The following is a 19488-nucleotide window of genomic DNA, read 5'->3' as shown; positions in this document are numbered from 1 at the left end:
TTTCTTTAAACAGTATTATTCCTTTCTCAGAAAAAGCTGAAATCCACAAGGCTGAAGCAGTCCTTTTATCTACTGACTTCTGTTCAGTATTTAGGCCAACTATTCAAGCTTTTCTTCTTTTGTTATTAATGGGTTCCTTTCCATCTTCCTTTGTGCTGATTCTCAATCAGTTAAAACAGAGAATGCCTTCAGGAGCTTTCCACCATTATCCCTGAAATATTAAGATCTATTTTTCTGTTACCCTTTAAGATTTTATTTCCTTGGACATTTGTATCATAAATAATTTCTTTCTTTCTTTTTTTTTTTTTCCTCCAAGCCTTCCCAGTATTTCAATACACCTCAGGTTTTAAAAACCTGACCCCTAGCAATTCCCCATTACTAACATATGAGGGCTAGAATTGTTTTGGCTAAAACTAATTTTTACTGAGCAGCTTTTTAAGGACTGGTATCCAGAAACTCCCATTGACTTTACTGGAGCTCCATTTTGGATGGATAGCAACTTGTAAGAAGCCACAAAACATGCAGAGCAGCATAAAACCAAGAGATGGAGACAGAGAGGAAAAAGCAGAAAGAGACAGAGGTAGGGAGTGGGAAAAAGTTTATATTTGGTGCAGCACCTAATTTTTTTGAAGAGATATTAAACCTAGAAATCCCAATACTCTTATTTTTTCCAGTGTGAAACAAATTTCTTGAGAGCAATTGAAACCTGCTAAGAAAATGTGGTTTTCTACTCTCGTGTTCACAGTATATCAGAATACAAGGCTACTATTTTGATCAGGAGGTAAAAATATGGGAAGGCATTCCCTCTGTGGGCGATATGGGATCCCCTTGCCAGGAGAGGGGCCACAGTGGTATGCTGCAGGATTGACTCCCCACTGCCACCGAGCACTGGGCTTGATTGTGTTGTCCCCACATGCCTGTGGGGAATAACGACAAAATCTGCAGTGGCAGTCATGCCATAGGCATTGTCCATGACCTCATCAAATGCAATTAATTTCTTAATAAAACCTGTAAACAAAGGTACAGATGACATAAGATACATTATCCAATATATACGTTTAGCTTATCACAATGTAAAGAGGATTATTAACAAAGGGTGAAGACACATTGCTGCTTTAAGATTTTAGCTTTTATATCTTTCAAATCCCATACTGCATCAGTGCATAGGTCTAAACTCCCTATAAAGTGTAGTTAACTGTCTGCACGTTTTGGTTATACCAAACAATTGCCGTAGGCCTGAGATCCAAGGACACACCACAGCCTCAGGCCCCGAAAATGATAAACAAAAGTGAATTGCTGGGGAGCGAGCTGGGGGAATATGGTTTCATTACCTGAAGCTGTAATTGGAGAATTAACACCTGATATGCAAATAGACCAAACTTATACTGTCTGAAAAACTCATTACTATTGTCCATCTTGGATGTAGCCTCTGCGAGGCTTTTGCACTGCCCAAAGTGTATCTATTAAAGACCTTTAATAAATACCCACTTTATTCTCTTAACTCTGTCTAGCCTCTGTTCTAGGTAGCCACTCTAGGTAGCATCAAAATCAGAAAAATAGAGATGATGTATTTGGGTAATAAAGAATAAAGTCTACTGCAAGACTGCCCCTAGCTAACAGAACAAGACAGATTTGAAATGCATTTGAGAATGGGAGAGATAAAACCTGAGATTTGCAGGTATATTATACAGATTTTAAACCACGCTTATTTCTCAGTTCCCTGTATTATCATACACAGCAGGTATCTTAAATCATTCATAAAAGCTGGCAGTTCACTCACCCTCTTTACAAGAAAAATGAAACACAAGTGGATATCATGTTTTAGATTTCAATGCTTTGCCTGTACTCCTTACAAATTTCTCTAGTGATGCTGAAGGCTCATTGTGCTCTGGGAAGGAATGCCAAATGCCAGCTAATGAAGAGGATAACCACTGGAAAAGATGAGCTGAGAGGTACAACTTGTCCCCCAGCAAGGCAGGGAGCACATAACAAATGTGCTCACCAAATGCATACGTACCTAATCTGTTGGAGGGGTTCCTTTTGAAGAGGGCTCGCAGCAGGCTCTGGGCTTCTATGCTCAAAAACTGGGGCATTCCCAGCTTGGCTCTGAAAGAACACAACACTTGAAAAGAAAAGAGATTTCTCGATCTTTTATTCCATCCCACTGCAATGGAAACAGCAGAACTGCAGTAGTAAGGATGAGCAGACACATGAAATCTGTGACCAAAGGCTACCTAAGCATAGTGTAATGCAGAATGAGAAGCTGATCTTATTCTGCTCATCTTAAGGAAGGTTTTACCACTGACTTCACTAGAGATAGAGCAGACTTAATGAATCTCATAAAACTTTTGCAACTTAAATAGGTAATTTTCCTACAGTTTTTTTTTTTTACTTTTTTAGTTTGCTGGAATAAATTTGAGAATAAAGAGGAATTTAAACAATCAAACAATGAAAAAAAAGTATACTGTTTAAAGAGAATAAAACTTTTGTCTTGGCCATTCACCACAACTTTAAAAAGTGTACTGGTGAGTAAAGATGAGCTTCAGATACTTTTGTCTCCGTTTAACATTAAATGAATGGGACATTGCAATGAAAAAGATTTGAAACTTGGCAACAACAAAATATAAGATGTCCTGCTGAAATCTGACTTTCCCACATTTTGTGGATACTGACATTATCACAAAAAGTAAGATAAATTTCTTTTGTAAGGCCCTCTCAGTAATTAACTTCCTACTGTTTATTCTGAAGGCAATTTTAGAGTTAAACACAGGCATCAGCTATGTGTGTCTTACTAAATTCATACCTTGCACAGATTTGAAAAGTTCAATACACACATCATTATTCTCTACTCATCAAATTCTTGGGCCCTATGGAGTCTTCAGAGAGTAGAGTTAACTCACAGTTAGAAGAATGAAAGCAGTTTTGATACTCACTTGAGAATGAGTGCCATTGTCTCCTTTCTGTCTTTTCCCTGGAAGGGTAACGATCCCGTCAGCATCTCAAACTGTGGAGTAGCAACAAAATGGTAAATGTGCATTGGGATGGTCTGCATAGCTGACCACATCCATCTTCTATTTTCAAAACAACTGAAAACTAGAGGAAAAGAAATGATCCAACAACCTGTGCACACAAAAAAATGGCACAGCAAGTCTGGGTGACTGTTAGAGATGTGTTACAAACTGTTCACACTGATAGTTGTTGTCAAGTTTTGGTATGTTTGGGAAGAAGTGTCACATATGGCGCTTCCTCCAGCATCTGTTTCATGACTAATGCTGGCAATGAGATATTTGGCTGGAGGGACCCTTATCGTGCATGGATATAGCTCTTCTTAGTATGGACAGATGGAATGTAGGAGAACAGAGATAGTGATGAAGGTAATATCACCCCTAAGGAGTTACAGCTGCACTAATTATCATGCATTAGGAACAGGCCTGCCCTTAACAGGACACAGCTAGATCCAATTAGGATGGGTATTATAAAAGAGTAGGTTGGGTGGTCAAGAAGTTAGAGTTTGTTGGCTGTGCTGTGAGGAAGAAGGAGTTGGTACTGTGAGGAGCTGCCCATAAGAAATTACCAAGAAGGTATGGCGCTTTTGCAATAAGATGGACAATAATTGGTGATCCTGATGTAATCCCATGGTGGTTTGGGTAGAGAATTGCAGAGAGAACAGTAAAGACTTGATCCCTAGATGATTCAGGCAGACCACTGGCAGATTTAGGAGCAGCAAGTCAGTAGAGCCAGGTGGAATAGGAGCCTGGGACCTGAACCAGGAGGACCAAGAACTAGATAAGTTATAGCCAGACTGACCTGAGATTTTGAAAGAAATACAGCTGGACCTGAGAGCCTAGAAATCTGGACAACGTATGAGATACCACCCCCAAGGGAAAAAGACTTGCTTGGGAGAAGTGTATGGAGCTTTTGCAATAAGATGACAACATCTTAAGTGTTTGATATGGTCTACCATGCAAGGAAAATGGATTTGATATGTCACTCCCCACCTTTTTAGGTTGAGTCAAATCACCTCTTTGATTGTGTATTTGCAACACTTTGATATTTTGCAGGAGAAACAAGACTATATCCCACATTCTCAAGGCTTTTTTGAGTGTGCCATTTCTCTCCTGCTTTGGTTCCTCTGGCTGTATTCAGTGATGGAACTCATAAGTGTCACATTCAACTGAACCCAAATCTCAAAGCAAAACTCAACAGTCATCATCAATTATTTGCCTAAGTCAAGTGTTGAAACATCCATCAGTTATGGTTCCTTGGAGACCGATTAGTGCTTTCAGTAAATTTGACAGGAATTTCACATCTGTAAGAAGTGGAAAAAAAAAAAATGAAGCCCAGCTGAAGAAGCTTGCCGAACTTGGATTCAACACCATGTCTTTCACACAGCTCTCACCATGGTGTTTTAGGGAGTGGCAGCTGCTTGCTCTGACTAAGGGAGGCTGAAGGCTGTGCATCACCAAACATAAAGACACGAAGAACATAATTCAGCCTGGACACAAAGGAAAACTCTGTCCATTGAGGGCAAGGTGAACTGTTACTTGTTTGTGTCTGTCACTCAGACTTTGGATCTCTTCTGCTATAGTAAGCTAATTACTTAGTGTCATTAATTAATCTAATAATTACTACTCATTGCTATAAGGCAGGAAAGATTCTTCAAACCTTATATAATTTTTGTACCTTATCTCACAAGAAACCACAGCGCTCCCAGAAAGCACATTTGTGCCTAGAAGGATTCTTTCATTACCAAAACTTGTGTCAGGTTGTCCCACAGCCTGACTCTTTCTTTTGCCCAGATTAAATACAGCTATACCAGAAGAAATATAGAGAAAACAGAAGAAATCTAATAGGGAACCTTCTATGCCAATTTTGGGAGAAGGGCAGAGGAGATATTTAGAAGCCAGATAACTAACTGAATATAGTTAATTGAAGGGTTAATCTTCATTAGTAACAAATTGCCTCAAGGCACTAAAATGCATAGTAGAAACAGGAATAAAACCACTTTAAACAAATTTATATGGCTGCCAAATATAAACAAGACTTGGAAAAAACAAATGCATTAACTTCTGCGTGGGTTAGGAGAAGCAAGAAAAGAGCTGCCTGGTAGACCTTGACGAAAGCAGCTCATTTTCTACAAAGAAACATAATGGGGGAGAATTTTTAAACCTGTCTAGATGACACTGGTGCTTAAATACCATTTGCAAAGTAATTCTGACCTATTAGAGCCTAGTCCTGATAAAATGGGACTGGCAATGAAGGGCAGAGAACATTGCTTCCCAGGGCAGCAGCAGAAATGGTACAGATTGTACCAAACCCTCCTCATGATTTCTAGAGTGTTTATGCTCACAGTAAGTACCTAATGTTCACTTACACTTGCTCGCATTACTTTGTTATTATAAAAAAATCTAATTTAGTGGCGCCAACAATGGCTGCTACATCTCATTTATACTGGCATAAATGGGCTTGACACTGCTGATGCAGATGATACAGATACAAGCAACTGCTTGGTCAGTGACTATGTGGAAAAGGACTGTAGTTCCCACCCACTCTAATATCCCAGGAATACCTGCAAATGCACCATGACTGCAAGGGATGGAAACAAGAAGGAAGGAATTTGGAAGAAACTGAAGTTGCAGGAGGGAGCAGGGGGAATGACTGCTCTGGAGGCTGCAGGAAACATTTACTGTGCTGCTGCACTTTGTTACCACATCTCCAACTGTGCAGGCCTAATGTTGAGATTAATTCAGGTTCAGAAGAAATGCAGTTAACATCAATATTCAATGTGAAAAGCAGCCATGTAGGTTAAGTGTACCAGAGCTTTTTAATTTAATGAATTTTGCTAAGCAGCCTCTGAAATTGTGCTTTAGTTTGTCAATTGCAGTCCTGACTAAATCTGTTGAAGGTTCAAAATAAAATAACAAGATTGAAAAAAAAATTGAAATTGTTAATTTCATCAGTTAAAGTTATCATTTCACTGCACAGAGACCTGTCTCCCTGCTTATTTTTTTCAAAAAGTCAAAAATCTTGCTGAAGCTGAACATGAAAACAGAAGTGAGAACATGCTGCTTACACTCTTGCACATAAACACAGAGCTGTATGAGTCACAGCAGGTTGACAAGAAGCTGAAACTAGGGGTGAATGAACTCCACAGTATTTTTGTCCATAAAAGCAGTCCCTATAGTTTTGCTGGGGGCCTCAGTTTTCATTCTCTCTACTTCTCCATCTGTAGATACCACCTGTTTGCTCCTTCCTTCCCACTGATTCTCTTCCCAGGTGTTTTGGAGGGCTATCTTCTGTTAGGCTTCAGAAGGCTGCAATCTCCCTCCAACTTTGTTTTCCTTTTTGTACCAAAGAAAGTACAAGAAAGGCAAATGTTTTTTGTTCCAGTTCAGCTGCCTATTTAGAGAACCACAGAGTTAGGCTTAATGGAAAGGGGCCTCTGGAGTCACCTGATCCAACCCCTGCTGAGGTCTCCGTATACTGTGCAGTTCTTTCTTGCTCTCAGAGCAGTCTCCAAATTCAGTAGGCAAAACATGAGCACTTCCCAGAAGATACACATGTGGGAAGAACCTGGAAAAGAGTGTCACATTTCCTGAGGAAATTCAGGATTCAATAAATATAAATGATCAGGAAAGTTATTGGAGAAGATAATAAGTGAGAAATAATCCTCAGCCTGGGAAACTGCCATATGAATACTAAATCATAAAAAAATTAATAACATAATAAATAATACCAGAACTTAGTAATTTTCAGACAAGTTTGTTTTGCTATTAATAATCACAACATGTCACTTTTATGGAGTGTGCAAGGATGATTCAGTTGATTCTAGTCTGTGCCCTGGTCAATGAGGGCTGCTAAGAGAAGCAGCAATCTCTCTTCACAGAACAGAAGAGTGTTTGGTTGCTCTGATGATGAGGAAGATACATATTATGACTATAGGCATAATATGTTTCCTTTTTCAATGAGAATTTTAGATATGAAAATTAAACCATCACATACACTTCTTTTGAATCTATGCATATTTCCTCAACTGGTATATTTTCTTCATCTATTTTACATCATACTGCAAAGTGCTTAGGAAGAAATGCTAATAAATAATTTGAATGCAATTTCATTATCTTCAGTTTTTCACACTGACAAAAACAGTTTTCATAATAGAACATACAAGTGACAGAACAAAGAAAGCAAGCAGAAAAGAGCAGAATGAAAGACAGCATCAGAAAATCCTCCCGATCGTGTAGTGTTGTTTTGCTGGTCCCAACTAGCTAACTGTTGAAAAGGAAAAAAGGTTGACCTGATTGACATATTTTTCTCTAAGATGTCTGGTAACACTTAAAGGCTTAAAACATTAGCTTGGAGTTAAAAGGGTTTTACTTTCTTTAATTCATCTCCTTTTGTAGGAATTCGTATCTTTTCTAATTCTAATATGCTGAATCTTTAGGGGAGGATTGAAAAGAGCAATGGAAAGAAAAAAAAGGCTAGCAATACCCATGGAGGAAGTAGTCCAGTTTATTAAGAGTTTATCAGCTGGTGAAAGAAGAACAATCTATACACCATATGCATCATCTTTTAATGGGAGACAAAGAGTGAGAAGACTCAGCTATTCACCAAAAGTAAAAACATAACAAAAAAGTTAAAGGGTAGGGATAGATTTATTCTATGGATAGATGGATTTATTCTAGGGATAGATTTATTCTATGAGACATACTCTATTGATTTTTGTGAATAAATGTACATGGTTCAGAAGTGCTGAGCATCCCCAAATGGACTTGTGGACACATGAGATAAGGATATTCTACTTCTTTTACAATTCAGGCAATAAATTACAATATTTATGTAGATTAACTGCTGCCAACCTGCTAGATCAGTGATGTAGGCCCTACCCAGCCCAAATTTTCACTGTTTTTCACATTGCTTCCTATGCTTCCTCTGGTGGCATCAGTTGTCCACTTCAGGTGAACAAAATTTAAACATATTCTATGGATTTTGGTATGCAGTGCAATACATAGCTACCAAAACCAGCCTCCATACCACAGGAAATGGGGCTGTATTGGAAGAGCACGTTGCTACAGTAATTTCTGATTCTGCCCTGGCTCTGCTGTGACAACCTCCGTGAGGTACCCTGTGAGCCACAACTGCCTGGTGATGGCCACGCCCTGAGCACAGGGCAGATCTGCAGCCTGCACACCTCAGGAGACAGCAGCAACAGCTCTGTTATTCCAACATATCCCAGTGAGAGTAGCAGGTGCCTGGTGTCTGAGCTCAAGTGAAGTGCTATGCTTAATAAAACAATGCTTCCAAAAACTTACAGTGTTCATACAGCTTTGAAAAAAAAAGTCATAGTGTCACAAACCAACTTCTTGATCTTTTCTTCATCTACCTTGGCAACAATAGCCCTCAAACTGAAGAGGCTGGAGGGGTGCAAGGTGGGGGGGGGGAGCATCTGAACATGTAATTTTAAAAGGCTGGGTTGAGGAGAATGCAATACCTCTCTGAAAAACCTCACTGATACTGCAATTTTTATCTGAGGGATCTGATCCCTACCACAGCCACCCCTCCCACAGATGAGCACAATTTCTGCATTACCATGAGCACGCCAAAGGACCACCAGTCAGCACTCTGCGTGTGCCCTCGCCGGTTGACCACCTCTGGGGCCATGTATTCTATTGTCCCGCAGAACGAGTATGCTCTCTTGTCATGGTCGATGGATTCTTTACTCAGACCAAAATCTACATAAATTGAAGCAGAACAGGACTTGTCAGGTCTCTAAAAATTATTATTTATGCTTTTGCTTGCTTAAATTGTTTGAATTAAACACACCAACCAGCTGGTGAAGTGCCCTTCTCTCCGTGTGCAGAAAGAGGCCACACGCACGTGTGTGCTGGAGCCCTGCCTATGTGGAGTGTTTGGCACTTGTTAATACACCCTGAAAATAGGCATATAATTTTCCCTGTGCAGAATGAGGTTCTGGCTCAAGGCAGAAGGGAGTTTAAATAAGCAGATATATACAGTTCAGGTTTGGTGAAAGTAATGTTAGTGAGAATTCTTGTGCAGCTAACCAAAGTATTGGGAATAATAAACCCAGATTACACCAGTGAAAAGGCTGGCTATACAGTGCCTCTAGAGTGGCAAAGGGATGTCTTTCCAGCCATCCTCTGCCAGGATTAAATAGTCATATTGGAAGCATCCTTCCATCCACAGTGGCAAGCAGCCAAACCCGCCTGCTTCACATCAGTCAAGAGTGCAATTTTACCAAGAAAATGCTATGTTCTCCATGTGCTGTGCAGCAGGGGGATTGACAAATTGACAGAGAAGCTCAACACTCAAACTCTTCTGGCTTCTAGTTTTTGTAAGCAAACTCCTTCCAACCAAAGACCAGGATGCATGCAATATACTGCAGGAAAAAAAAATCAGCTTATCGGCATTAAGTTTTCTATTTCTCACATACCTGTTATCTTAATGTGACCCTCTTCATCAAGAAGAATACTATAAAGCAAAAAAAGAAACATTCATTCATTAGCCAGGCACAAAGTGCAGTTTAAAAACATGAATAAAAGATGTTTAAGTCAGGTAAGGAGATATTGCAAGATTCAAATACTTATGTACACAAAACCTTAGTGGATTCTATAGCTCCAGAAAGAAAAAATGAATCTCAAAGGTTTTTTTAATCTCATGTCTGAAGCATGCACAGCCTGATGCAGTTCCATGAGGAGGAGCCTCCTCTGTGCTCCATGTTCAAGGTGGGCATGCAAACAGAGCTCAGAAAGAACAGGGTGTTCAAAGTGAACAGTTGCAGAGTGTATGCTTCCAGCAGGTGAACATGTTTCCTGTTCTTGTCATAAGAAAAGGCAATTGCAGAAATAATCAAGGCTTGGACTCACTGGACCTAAAATTAAGTCATGCTGAAGTAATAAAAGTCATTGCAGAGCACAGTGACTAGTCACAGCCTAACTGCATGGATCTCAGCCTCTGCTTTTTTTTTTTTTTTTTTTTTTTTTGTCCAGAGCACAGATGAAAATTCAGCCTGGAAGCCAAATTCAAGTGTTCTCACATTTTCCACCTGCCAACATATTTTTTCTTAACAAAGGCAATCCAGCATTTCTGTAGTTCACAAAAAGCAGTGCTAGTTTTTGTGGAAACAAGAAGGAACACTGAATTTGAAAAATAATTATTTTGGTAAATAGAAACTGACATAGTAATGAAGCTGGTCTTGCTTCAGTCCTTGTTACACTCAGTATATTTCTCTTTTCAAACTGATCTAGCATGATGCCAACTATTTTTACATTCCTCTTCTCTTAGAGAATCACTTTAATCTAATTATTCAGGAAGAAAATAGGATACAAGTGAATCAAATACAATGAGCTATCCTTTTGTGAAAAGTTGTGTCTGAACGGAAACATAATTGAAAAAAGATGCTCTTCTGTCATTCATGTGTTTAGAAAAAGTTGTGCAAGTCATCAAAGCCAGCAACTAAGTCAATACCACAAGTCCCATAATTAAAGCCTTTTCTTCTCAATAAAAACATCTTACCTTTATTCTTTCTCCATATTTTCCTTGAACACATTTTCAAGTACTAGTCTATACCAGGCATGTTTAAATGTACTTTCGTGACTGAAACACCTAAACTTGTGCTTCGGAAGAGAACAGACTAAAACACCTGCCAGTGTGGAAGTGAGCATGAATGTATGTACTCCCCAGACCTCGATCTGGAAAAATAGCAGGGGGAATAGAGCTCACAGAAATCACCCAAAACTTTGCCTCACACCCAGGAAGCCCCTGTGAGTAACTATGCAATTCAAAGGAAATGTCCCCAGACGCATTGATTTTACACTTAATAGGTTTTAAATTTCATAATTTCCTATTGAAAATGCATGCTGCTGTAGTATGTACATGATGTGTGATTCCCATACTTTGCCCTGATTAAAGGGCTCACACCTTACCCTCATTAAAGGGATAGAAGCAACACTAACAGAGCTTTCAGACTGATAATGCTGCCTGAGGTTGAATCAGAAACATACAGCAACTCTTTCTCACACTGTTTGCATGAGCACCAAAATGAATAGATCCCAGCTTCCAATGGATGTGTATCCCATATCCCCTAAAACATGAGCTTCAGTTCCTTCCTCCATGTCACGTTCTCCAGTCACCCTTCTACCATGCTCAGCTGCTGGCAGCTTCCTCTGTGGCCCCTGGCAGCACCCTTTGGACATCTGGGTGCCTCAACATTTGCCATCTGGCAGCACAAATAATGCTATAGCTACTAACCAAAGATTATATTTCATGTAAAAAGAAAACAATATGATAATTGTGAGGGGAAAAAAAGGCACCTGTAGCACTGAATTATCTTAGAGTGAAATTAAGAAAAGAAAAAATTACCTGGTTATACAAATGCAGATTACAACAACAGACAAATAGGTTTCCTATGACAGTAGAAGCAAAATTTCTATCTAATCATACTCTGTACTCTTTTTAATTTGTCACCTTACAATTCTTTTTTATCCCACAATATCCATAGCAGACATTCTATTGTGACAATCACAATTAGTTTAGCTATGGTTTGCAGAACAAACTAATCTGAAATAAGATAGTATTATTCTATGGAAGGGGAAAAACAACGAGAAGTTCTTAATATGATTCAGGCTTGAGAATAATATTTCATTTAAATTAATGTTTTGAAATTATAAAACCCATAAAAAAGTAGACTACTTTTAAATGCTAAACTAGGTTGCAATCATACTGAATGATAAACTTCAGCTAGGAGGTTTTCTCATTTTATTTGTTCAGTCTAATACTTGAGTGCTTTTACAGGATACTGTCATTGTAAACCTTCTCTTTAAAGCAGTAATAACAGTTATTAGGTGAAAAATATGCCAACACCATAAATAAGTGAACCACACATATTGTGGAAAAAAAATGCCACTAAAAATAAGGGTGTCTCTTAGAGAAGAGGAGACTGAGGGGAGACCTCATCACAGTCTACACATTTCTCAAAATGGGAAGAGGAGGGGCAGGCACTGATCTCTTCTGTGTGGTGACCAGTGACTGGACCTGAGGGAATGGCCTGAAGCTGTGTCAGGGGAGGTTTAGTTGGATATTAGGAAAAATTTCTTCACTCAGAGGGTGGTTGGGCACTGGAACAGCTCCCCAGGGAAGTGATCACAGCACCAGCTTGACAGAATTCAAGGAGCATTTGGATAATGCTGTCAGACACAGGGTGTGATCCTTGGGATTGTCTTGGGGATATTCTATTATTCTATGATTGAACATTTTAGCATCAGAACCATCCCACAAACTTCTTTCACTGACCTCGGTTTAAAAGTATGCCTTGAGATGATAAAGGCTAGAAATCTCCATGCTAGAGATTGGGGCAGCTAAATTTGTAGTAGAGGAATGACACAGTCCGAGTTACTGGAGAAGTCCCATAGCAGAACTAGGACTGCAAAGTCCATATCAACTTTTCTGCTGCAGCTTTATCACAGGGGAAAAAAGTTTTTGTTATGGGTTGTTGGCATTGTTTTATATAATCTCTTAAATCAAGGCCTAAACAATTCTTTCCCATTTCTCTCTCTCTTAATTTTTAGTTTTGAGTCATGTCTTCTGGGCTTTAGTTTGAGCTCCAACATCCCCAAATCAATGCAATGTTCTGCCAAACCTAATAAAGCTGCAACTCTGGGGTGGGTTTGGTTGTTTTTGTGGGGTTTTTTTGGTTGCTGTTTGGTTGGTGCGTGTTTTGGTTTTGAAATTTTTTTTTTTTGGATTATATAAGTTTCTTTCTAAGTGACAGCAGTTTTGCAGAAGATTCAACCCACACTTTATGGTAATCAGAAACTATAGCTAAATTTTCAGGTAGGAGATAAAACCTGAGACTTCATCAAGAGTGCTTTATTTCATTTTGTTATGAAAGTACCAGATGAAGTAGTCAAATATCTACTAAAGAGATGAATCTCACAAATTGTGTTTTGTGACATTTCAGTGTTCATATGCTATCTCACCCCGCTGAATGCAAATTCCTCTCTGCTGTAGCTTTATTGACACCATGAAGTCAAAAAGGGGCTGCTTACATCAATGGAAGCTTTCCACCATAAGCCTTTGACTTTTACTGATTCTCAGATCTCCCTCTCTACACAGGGCAGTTACATTCATAGATTAGTAGTCATTGTTGGCAACATGCTGCATTAAAAAGTGGTGTTTGGCTTTTTTAGAGTATGGTGTCTACACTGTCCCTTGTGTAGACAACTGAGGGCCTTAAAATGTACATCACTCCTTGTTAACCTAAGCCCCTAGCAAGGCTAGCAAGGTGCATCTAGGTTCCTAAATGGTTAAGATTAATAACAGTTTGTCCATTTTCAGATGGTGACTTACCTCTAAGTCACTCATGACCTCAAACCACAGCATAAGAATTAAAATATGCATCATATACTACTCTGTAATAAGTGCCCATTTTTCTATTTTGGTATATTTACCATATATACCAAGGTATATATACCTTATTTTATAGCTTGATTGTGCAGTTCTTAAGTAAAAATATGCCTCATCATTTAAGGAACTCAGCGGCTTCCAGTGTGACTGAACAATACCTTGTCCCACAAGGGATGTCACTGAAATCACCAAGACAACTCAAGGAGAAGAATTTTTCTGCAACAATTCATGAGATGTATCTGTTTGTTCTAAACAAGATTTTAACCAGAAACCTCAATTACCTGTCTTTTTGAGGTAAGTACAGCTGACTTGAGAACAACTCCCAGTTGCACTTGAAATTAACTCATAGCTTTGAATTGTTAACATGGATTTTTGCTTAGGGAACCTTAAAAAAAAAAAAAAAGGTGAACCTTAAATGTTAATGTACTGAGGGTTCTTCCAAGTGGTTTGAACAGTGCTAGTTTTTTGTTTGTTTGTTTGTTTGGTTGTTTTTTTTTGGTTTTTTTTTTAACATAAACCATTCCAATGAGCTTTATTTTAGCATACTTACGGAACTGACAAGCTGCTATCAGCAGCTAATTTTGGGAGCATCTGAAGAACAGCAAAAGCATTGAACAATGAAAGGCCTAATGCAGTGTCCATCTTTAATAAAGGGGAGAGAGATGGGAAGGGAGAAAATTGGGAAATTACAAATTAATTAATTTATCTCCAGTTCTGCAAATCTAACAGAGCAAACCTTGTGCTGTAATCGTGCTGTAATCATGCTGGTAATGCCTCTGCTGAAGATGTGTGTGTGCAATTCTGCACGTTGCACTTCAAAGGAGAGAGGGAAACCAAAGGAGAGTAATGAGAATGAGTGAAGCCCTGTAAAGACTGACTAGTGAAGAAGAGTTCAGAACCTGGATTGTTTAGGATACAGAAGAGGGTCTCAGGAGAAGGATGTTCTCACAACCCCCTGAGGCTGCTGCTGAGAGCAGAACAAGCAGGTTGGGGCTTCTAGGAGGACAGGCCAAGGAGCAATGGCCTGCAGTGGCAGCGAAAAAATTTCAAACTAGGTATTAAGAGCAACATTTTAGATGAGCAACTGCTGGAGCACTGCCAAGAGTCTTCCTGTGTAGAGCACAGTCTTCACCACCTGTTTTAAGCCTGAGCTAGCAACACACCTGTTATGGTCTTGATCCTGCCAGGGGAGGATGAGAACATCCTGAGATGATCCTAATTTTCTTTTATCATCTTATTTAGGAAGATATTCTTTCCCAGATGTAACTCAAAAACTTAACTTTTTTTTTTTTTTCCCTGAGAGTAATTGTTTTATTCTGCTGTATTTCTTTAATGTAAATCTAAACTTCCAGAGAAATCATAGGCTGTCATGCTCTGCCCTCCTAGGTGTGACTACACATAGGCTTTGCACTTAAAGAGCTATTTTTAGAGGATATGATTTTCAGTCAGAAGCCTTGCTTTATCTCTAGGTATGAACTTCTGTATCTTTCCTATAAAACAGTTATATTCATGTAAGCTAATTTTACACTATGTCAATTGCATCCAAATTAAATCGTATCACAGTTAATCCATTTAACTGTAGATCAAAGGTCATAAACCATATATAAAAGGTAGAAAATGCAAGATTGAGGGCTGCCACCTCAACTTTACACAGTGATCTCTCTGTGTATAGGTCTCCAGTTACGTGATGATACTTTTTCTTTTCTTCTATAGAAATCTTGTCTCAGTGGCAGACTGGTAACACTCAGGGAGGGATTTTAGCAGAGCAGTACAGTGAAGGGGATGGCTGGTCTCAGCTCAGACAAAAATATAGAGAAAACTGGATTCCATCTGTACCTTTTCAACATGCTTCCATGTGACAATGACAAATCATTGACACCTTCTTTCCTTAGATGAGTTCCAATTTCTTGATTCACTGATCCCTGACTTGAATCACGTCAGCTTGGTCTGCAGTTATATAAAGTGCTCTCACTTGCAACTGGAGTCATTGAGAGATGTTTTTTGAGATGCTAAGTGACACTTCCTGCTGAGAACTCAGAAGAATCCAGGTCTCAGTATCTTAAATAAAATGAACAGTTTTGACATACACTTAATTTTCTCCTTAGTTTCTAACTTCTTCTAAAGCAAAAAATTACAGCATATGCCTAAAAATATAAAGGCATTGTGACATATCTGAATATACAAGCTCATATCTGGATACCTTCTAACAGCAGATTCATACATCATGTGTTATCTCAAAAATCAGCCTCATCTAACATCAGAGAGTAAAGCAGTGCATGATCCATACAAATGCTCACTAGAATCAAAGTCTAAAACAGAAAACCTATAATTGGCGTTATTCTACTGTATGCATGTTTGTTGATGCTGAATGGATAAAACAGCAGTTCAGAATGAAATTGAAACCAAGGAGCTGGCAGACGATGCAAGAGCCTGTGGCTGTGGCAGCTGGGGTGTCACCACTGCCTACCTGCATTTCATATCAGGAACAAACTGGTACTTTTCTCCCTCCAGTTGCTTAATTGTAGGATGACTTCCCACATTTGCCAAAGACAAATGGTTTCCAGTTTTGGCTGCATAAATGAGCAAGATTGGAAAATTTGGTCAACTACAGAAAGTTCACTAGCCCAAAAGACTGAGAGCTCTTGCTATGTACATCTGTTGAATTCACATAGTATTACTACTGCTACTACTATTTTTCAAGCCAAAACATAAAATTGAATTTAAAATTTAAATCACATGGAACCACAATGCAGATAAACAGTCTCCTTCTCTTCAACTTCTTACCTACAAAGTCTTCCTTTCATCACTTTTGGTCTCATGTTTTTCGCGTGAGAGTGAGAGTGATAACACTCCACTTTAAAGAAAGAGCTGCATATTTTTCAGCTTGATGTCACAGAAGGAAAATGCTGCTGCGCTGTTAGATTTTGAAAGTGTAAGCAATTGCCAAAAAGACCGCTCTCAGCGGTTATCTTTTATAAATGCTGGTGACCATTACATTAAAAAGGAACTTTGGAATGTTGCAGCCTGAATTATTTGAGTCATCACAGCAGAATCCAGCAAAACACCAAGCAAAGGGCATAGAATAAAAACAGTATCATGTCACTCCCAGTGACAGCCTGAGGGTGTCATTTGTTCTACTGATGTATTGCAAATAAAAAAGAGAAAGGAAAATTAGGACCACATCACAAGTGAAAAATAGCTGCAAATGTAAGTGAGAAGAAATATTTTGGAAAATATTTTGTACAGTTAATACAAGTGTTTTAAAAGTCCTGATTATCATGTCTCTCATGAGTTAACAGGCACACAAGTTCTCAGACATGCTCATTTACTTTAAACAATGGCTCCAGTAACACTGACTGTTGCCATGCCATATTCTGTATGAGCTGGAAGTGGAGTTGCTTTGAGTGGTTTACACTGCATCAGGGGGAAGGCCAGATTAAATGCTGATAACAGAGAATGGTGCCACTGAAGTTAAAGGCACAGGGATCTGAATTCTTTACTGAAATCATTCACAAAACTGAAGGCCAGGCACACAGAGGTTCCATCATACTGGAGCATGGTCAAAACATTTGGCCTCGTGCTAAGACAGTATGACAGGAAAACCCTACTGCTGTTAGTGACGGTCTCGTGTAGAATCTCACAAACAAGAAGGAAGGCAGAGCCCCTGGCACCTTCTCATTTAGTAGTGTGACAAGGGGCAGATGCAACCTAAAAGTTCAAAGTATTTATGTTTCAGTTCACTTCTCCTTGTTAACTTACTTTTCTGGTTTTAGATCCCTGTAAATAATTCCGAGACCATGGAGGTGGTCTAATGCCAAGGCCAACTCAGCTAAGTAGAACTTGACATCCTCTTCTGTAAACATCACCTAGAGAGAAGGAAGAGAAGACCACATCTATTTATTGGACAGTGGTGGGCTGGCTTGCCTTAAACAGACACAGGGAAGGAATTTTCTAAGCTGGGAATGCTGGAAGGACCATCATATCAGGTTCAATTTTCCATAATTTGTCTGAATTGATATTAACAATTCTTACCAGATTCTCCCTGTAAAACAAAACTTGATCTGTTGAGCACCTCTATTCCTTAAAATATGCTGCTCTCATTCATCTGTTTGATCTGTTTAGACGACATTATGTCACAATATTAGCAATAAATTATAATTCCTTAACCTTTGGAAATGAACAGCAAAATTAAACACATTCAGTGCAGCCCATATTGCTTTCATATCCCTTAACTTGCTACAGTCTTGGCATTTGGTTACCAAATTCCCATTAAATAGCATGGGAAAGCTTTTTGGGGAATGGAACACTTCCAAGTTGGAGCAGAATACACAGCATGAAGAGAATCAGAGGTGGATTTAAAACTCATGCCTTGGAGGCCCCAAGGAATATCAGTGCAGATGCCCTAAGCAGTGATGTGCTGTCTAACACTTGGGGCCTGATGAGGTGCCAACTGAAGACAGCGTTTTCTACAGCTGACATGGACACTGCTAACACTGAAAGCTGTGTTTTAGGTGAGAAGAAACTTCTGTAATCAAAAAACCAATAAACACTGAAAAATTCAGATGGCAGGAAACACCTTTGGTTCAACTTCTATTATATCTGAGATGTTCTCTTTAAATTTCAATATGCACAGAGATAATAATGCAGAAAAATAAGCTGATATATTGGATACAGAAGTGTGATTATGCATGACAGAAGTAAAACGAGTCAGCTGAATAAAAATTTACTTGTCATATGTAAATGTAAATTCTACATTTAGAAGTTGTAGGGCTTAATTTTAAAATTAGGTCTCTGCTCTCAAAAAGGGGTAGCCAAAATATCTGAGTGCTTTGAGAAGTTCCAGACAGCTGAGAGAAAAAAAAGAGATGATTCAGAGCACAGATGTCACATAATTTAATTAAGAATTTTACTGCAAAGGCTAGAAACAAAAACACAAAAGCAAAAGATCTCAAATTTAATTGTATTGAATGTAAAAATGACATTAATTTTAAAAGAAATTTAAATTATTTATAAGATTTAAAATAAATAATGTAGGCAAGAAATTAAATCAATAGAATCCAGGAAAATTCTGATCTATACAGATACACTTAGTTAAAGTCAGATGTCTCAAAAAGACAGAGCAAGAAATAGGCAGGCTCTGCATGCATGCATGCTATATATGTCTATGGGATCTGACTGAAAGTCCACTGAAATCAATACTTTTCAACCAAATCTATAACTACAAATTGCAAACAGTTCAAACTCTCCCAGAACTTCTTCCCTTGCAATACCTTGCCCCTAAACAGCTGCAAAGTATAGGCAGGCAAGGGAGCTGCAAACACTGAAAAAAGAGAAGTATGTTTTTACTGTCAGCTTAATGAGTCGTTAACAATGGTATACAGCACAGGAGTTGGTGAATTGCCCTGGACAAACTGTGGGGAAAACATGAAGCTTTTAAAGAAATACAAAGTCTGAGCTGTTAACTTCCACTGTTGAGTTTCCTGGCTGTGTGGAACAGGGACCTGCCCGCTTAGGTAAGAGACACATTTTCTGTCTTCTTCCATGAAACCAAAGAGGCCCTTGCTGAGACAGCAGCACTGCCTCACTAATAAAGCTTGATCTCATGACAATAGCAGAAGGATATTTTAAATTCAAATTTTTGAAATATTTTTCCTCATATTAAAAATAACTGCTACCAGGGACTGAATATTTATATAAAGATCATTACTCAGCAGTGTAATTAACTTGTTACTAATGTCTTCTTGCATTAGCAAATAAGCCTTAAAAGCAAAAGCTTGGGGTCCCAAGTTGCAGTGCACACAACATCCTGCAGCATGTCACTGAATCGGGAATTGAATGGGGGTCGGGGAGAGCTGGGGAACTTTTGACAGAAAATACTGTTTTCACAGCTTTTTTAGTCAATCAGTAGCTCCCCAAACCCAAGAAGAGCAACAGAGCTTCCCCTCAAGATGGCATTTGAAAGGTTCCTGTCGTTAAACACTCTGTGATAAGTTGTTGCCTGCATCCCTGTCCCCACACCCTTAGAAGTACCAAGGGCTAGGGACATCATTTTGGTGACAGAAAACA

The 19488-nt window shown here is 38.9% G+C and overlaps 1 protein-coding gene and 2 long non-coding RNA genes across 13 annotated transcripts in view; 2 read left to right on the top strand and 1 right to left on the bottom strand.

Annotated features, from left to right (window-relative positions):
• RPS6KA2 (ribosomal protein S6 kinase A2) overlaps positions 1-19488 on the bottom strand; it is a 294786-nt gene that overhangs the window by 53209 nt on the left and 222089 nt on the right. For all 11 annotated transcript variants that reach the window (XM_064414038.1, XM_064414034.1, XM_064414035.1 and 8 more), the window contains 5 exons: positions 17182-17288; positions 9452-9489; positions 8590-8732; positions 2934-3004; positions 2018-2106 (listed from right to left, as the gene is read on the bottom strand). In XM_064414038.1, the coding sequence (XP_064270108.1) occupies positions 2018-2106; positions 2934-3004; positions 8590-8732; positions 9452-9489; positions 17182-17288 (448 nt within the window). The remainder of the gene's footprint in view (positions 1-2017; positions 2107-2933; positions 3005-8589; positions 8733-9451; positions 9490-17181; positions 17289-19488) is intronic.
• Positions 3504-6252, top strand: LOC135296975 (uncharacterized). Its single transcript, XR_010358970.1, has 2 exons — positions 3504-3581; positions 4062-6252. It is a non-coding gene; the product is annotated as an uncharacterized LOC135296975 (long non-coding RNA).
• On the top strand, positions 16062-19226 carry LOC135296978 (uncharacterized). Its single transcript, XR_010358974.1, has 3 exons — positions 16062-16629; positions 17196-17408; positions 18804-19226. It is a non-coding gene; the product is annotated as an uncharacterized LOC135296978 (long non-coding RNA).

Source organism: Passer domesticus, chromosome 3 (genome assembly GCF_036417665.1).
Source record: "Passer domesticus isolate bPasDom1 chromosome 3, bPasDom1.hap1, whole genome shotgun sequence".
NCBI classification, from domain to species: domain Eukaryota; kingdom Metazoa; phylum Chordata; class Aves; order Passeriformes; family Passeridae; genus Passer; species Passer domesticus.
Note: the sequence above shows the minus strand (reverse complement) of the source record. Positions and strands in the feature narration are given on the sequence as shown.